The 3957-nt window shown below is 39.2% G+C and overlaps 1 protein-coding gene across 1 annotated transcript in view; it reads left to right on the top strand.

The window, feature by feature from the left end:
- Nucleotides 1-2123, top strand: part of LOC119426948 (histone H2A-like) — a 12436-nt gene extending 10313 nt beyond the window's left edge. Inside the window, exon 2 of the mRNA XM_037694526.1 lies at nucleotides 1854-2123. Within this exon, the coding sequence (XP_037550454.1) occupies nucleotides 1854-2123 (270 nt within the window). The remainder of the gene's footprint in view (nucleotides 1-1853) is intronic.
- The last annotated feature ends 1834 nt before the right edge of the window (nucleotides 2124-3957 follow it).

Here is a 3957-nt window from a genome sequence, read left to right as displayed (position 1 = left end):
ATATACTCCACGGACAATTTTATACTTTAATAGAGTTATAACCTTTAAATTTGAAAAGTTCAAAATTGACATTCTTCCAGCAGGTGCTGGCTAACAATATGATTACTCAGTGAAAATAACTAAAATCGGGCAAAGTTTTGCAAAATGTCAAGTAAATGCCAGGGATGATTTCTGCAGAGCTTGTCTATGTTTGCAAATCATTTATATTCATAGCATGAAACTAAAATCGTAATCCAGTTCTTCATAAACGCAGCTCATGTCATGTCAACACTGTTGCTAATAGGTCCTTCATGAGAATCAACTGTGAGGTTCATCCATTTCAAAATGATATGGGTTTTATGCTAAAACATAAGAGCTTGTCACGGTCGATGGTTAGGTTAAACCCAAGATGCAGGCAGACACTGAGGGACTTCAAAGGTTAACTACAATAAATAAATAAATAAATAAATCTATTTTAAATTAACAAAAATGAAAACATTGTGGAAGCAACAAATGTACAAACTTGGGAGAAGAAACCACAGGGAGACATGAGGGAGCAGAAGGAGGACTGAGACGCGCACATTTCCGAACAATGAGCTGCTGGAGTGGTAGTGATTGGCTGGTAATATACAAACTGAGGGAGGGAGGAAAGTAGAAGTACCTGGAATGATTGATGATTATGGAAAGGTGAGGTTGGTGACTGAAAAAAAAAATAAATAAATACTGGGAACGCTGAGTAAAAAGTAAATGAGATATGACTCTGGACAACATCAAGGATCAAGGAGACTTCATTGTCATTCACATCACATGTGGTACATGAGATGGAACTAAAGTGTGTACTCAAGGTCCTAGTTACACCCAAAATAACAATAATATAAAATATAAAAAAAAGAAAGAAAAAAAGAACAGCATACAGTGTTCTAAGATACAGTACACTCTAAATAATAATAATATACTATGGTGTATTAAAAACAGCAGCCTGGACATGAGTCTGTTGTTAATAGATGAGTAAGAATCAGCAGCACAAATGAAGTCACAAATTACCCATTAAAGTGACATTACAGTGGTTATTCTCGTAAGGGATTTATGATTCTAACAGGTTCAGGGTAGAAGATGTTCCTCAGTCTAGTGGTTCTACACTTAATGCTCCTCCACCTCCATTCTGAGGGGTGCGGGGCAAAAAGTGTGTGTGCTGGGTGAGTGGGGTCCTTCATGATGCAGGTAGCCCTCTTCCTGCATCTGGAGGTGTAGATGTCTGTGATGGTGGGGAGTCTGCTCCAACAGTCTTCTGTGCAGCCTTCACCACTCTCTGCAAAGCTTTTCTTTCTGCAGCTCTGCAGCCTCCATGCCACACGTTGATGCTGGAGCACAGGATGCTCTCCACTGCACACCTGTAGAAGGAGGTGAGAACTGAGCTTCCATGAACACAAGGATGAATCTAAATATGATAAAACAGAAGCGAGTGGATAAGAATCTAAACTAACAGGAGGCATTAAAATAAGCTCACAAACAAAAGATCTCAAAGAACCTAACAAACTCAAAGAATTGTTTCAAAAATTGTTCTAGAATTGTGGCGATCAAAGTGTCTGCATGTTGGAGCAGCTCTGGTACATTCGTTCTGGGATGTTGCTTTTGAAAACTTTAATTCCTCTTTTCTGTGTGTAAATCACTGTTTTGGATTATTATTTTCTCTGGTATCAGATGCTGTGCAGCTGGGAGGATTTTTACTGAAACATTTTTACTTTCGGACAATTGTTATGATGCATAACCATGTCAACAAAACTTTTTTTTTTTTTTTTTACAACCATGAGCAGCTGATTAACATCTGAAAATCTCAAGTAATACCTCAACTACAGCCCCAAATCCCAAATGAGTTGAAAAGGAGGTGCCATGGATGCATTCCTGTCTACCTGACAGCGGTGCTCGAGTGCCTGACTGCCAAGATCCTGGAGCTGGTGGAAAACGCAGCTCGTGACAACGGCAGGACCAGGATCATCCCCCGACAGCTGCAGCTGGCTGTCCACAACGACGAGGAGCTCAACGAAATGCTGAGAGGCGTGACCATTGCTCAGGGAGGAGTTCTACCCATCATTCAGGTGGTCCTGTTGCCCAAGAAGACTGAAAAACTCGCCAAGTCCAAGTAGCCATATCAACTTCTGCAACCAGTTTCTTCAGATCTGCTGTAAGACATACAATAGATCCTTTCTGCCCACAGCCATCAGCATCTTTAACAACTCTTTGATGAAAAAAGGATGATGAGTTACAATACCTAATTCCCCTTAGGGAATAATAAACTATTTCTGAAATGAATCACTGAATAATCAAAACAAAAACACACACATATGACAGAGCTCTTTCATAATTACATTGCCATGATGGTGCTTTCACAGTCTATCCCAAAGATAAATGTATAGAAACAGCATTTTTGTTGACTTTCAAGAGCTAGCAGTCCGAGGGTCCTCAGAGTCCTGCAGTGCTGTGTTTGACTAAACAGGTCACCTTGAGGTTGAAAAAAGGAAAACTGAATATAAATTGTACAAACAGCTTGTCTGAGGGAAATAGGTTTTATTTTCTTGTTGGGTTAAAAAAGTCAATTTGTTTCCATTTTCTCTGACCTGTTAGTGTCAGTCTTGGAAGATGTTTAAGTAAATTGCTTTTTTTTTTTTGGCTAGATGAAGTTCAGATGTTCTTTATATATTGCTTACTGTCATTAGTCTCCTAACAGATGTGTGGCGATCACGTTGTCATGACAATGGCTTCAAAGGTTTTGGTTTGGATGTTTCTGTGAATCCTCCAGTCTCTTGTGGTTCCCTGTTTTTCTCCCAAGCTGTATTGTTCAGATTTATTCTCTAGTCAGCCTGTGTGTTCAGTTCAACGCAGCCATCTGCCTGCCTGTCCATTCTCATCCACAGCTACGCTCGCCTACTCTCCCTCTCCACTGACCACACTCACCTCCAATCCCCAGGCTGCCTGCTCTCTCTGCTGTCACTCCATGCTCCCCTTGCAGCTCAGCCTGTGGATCACTCTCCTCTCCCCCAAAGACTGCTCACTGTTGCTCTGCCTTCATTCTCCATTCAGCAATCTCCAGCTTGTCCCCCTGTATCATACATCTTTTACGCTCTGAAAATAAAATTTGAGAAATAAATTAATAAACTGTTTAGATTATCCTTGCATTTGGGCATTGGGTTAGAGATCTTTGTGTGTTAGTAAAGAAAAAAAAACAATACTAGTTTTTAATCACATTCTTTTAATGGGAGAATATTAACTACTTTTGCATGAAGGATTTTTATACTGGACTCATAACGCCTACCACACCAGTGATGGTTCTAAGTTTGACAGAAGCTCATCGATAACTCAGCACTGGACCATTTGCCAGTGGGTTTAAACATTGATTGTTAGAAGCATTTCAACATATGATAAACACTGTCAGGTTCTGTTAAAGGCAGATTTTTCAAGCCCATCTTACTTGTTTCATCAGTATTAATAAATAATTGTGCTTCATTAGTATTTGGGAATCTCTAAATTTGCCACACCATATTTTCACAAATCGCCATAACTGAAGATTTTTTTTGTCTTCCTTACTCCAGTTATATGAAACTTTTTTTTAATACACTCCCTGTTATGTTTATGAGAAATCAAATGTTTTTATTGATTCTCAAGATCGTCAGATTAAATCTGCAAAGTATTTTCCAATACTTTACTTTGGTGCGTGCTTTGGATTTTAACAATAAAAACTAGCTACATACAATTAACTGGGGGTAAGTTTAACCCTGAGGAGTACATAAAGTCAGGGGTCTTTCAGGCAGCACGAGTCAACGTTTTTGTGGCTGTGAATAAAACATCATTAAATGTTGTTCGTGCATACCTCGGAGATGAGAGTACAGATGCACAAACATGCAGTTGTTTGCATGTTAAATGAAAGGTGCTGCATATTTTACTGAGAAATAAGGCTTGGTGGGAAATGCATTATGCAAGTTT

This window comes from Nematolebias whitei, chromosome 2, assembly GCF_014905685.2.
Source record: "Nematolebias whitei isolate Nwh7 chromosome 2, NemWhi1, whole genome shotgun sequence".
Lineage (NCBI taxonomy): Eukaryota > Metazoa > Chordata > Actinopteri > Cyprinodontiformes > Rivulidae > Nematolebias > Nematolebias whitei.
The sequence above is the reverse complement of the archived record's forward strand: the minus strand, read 5'-3'. Positions and strand labels throughout refer to the sequence as shown.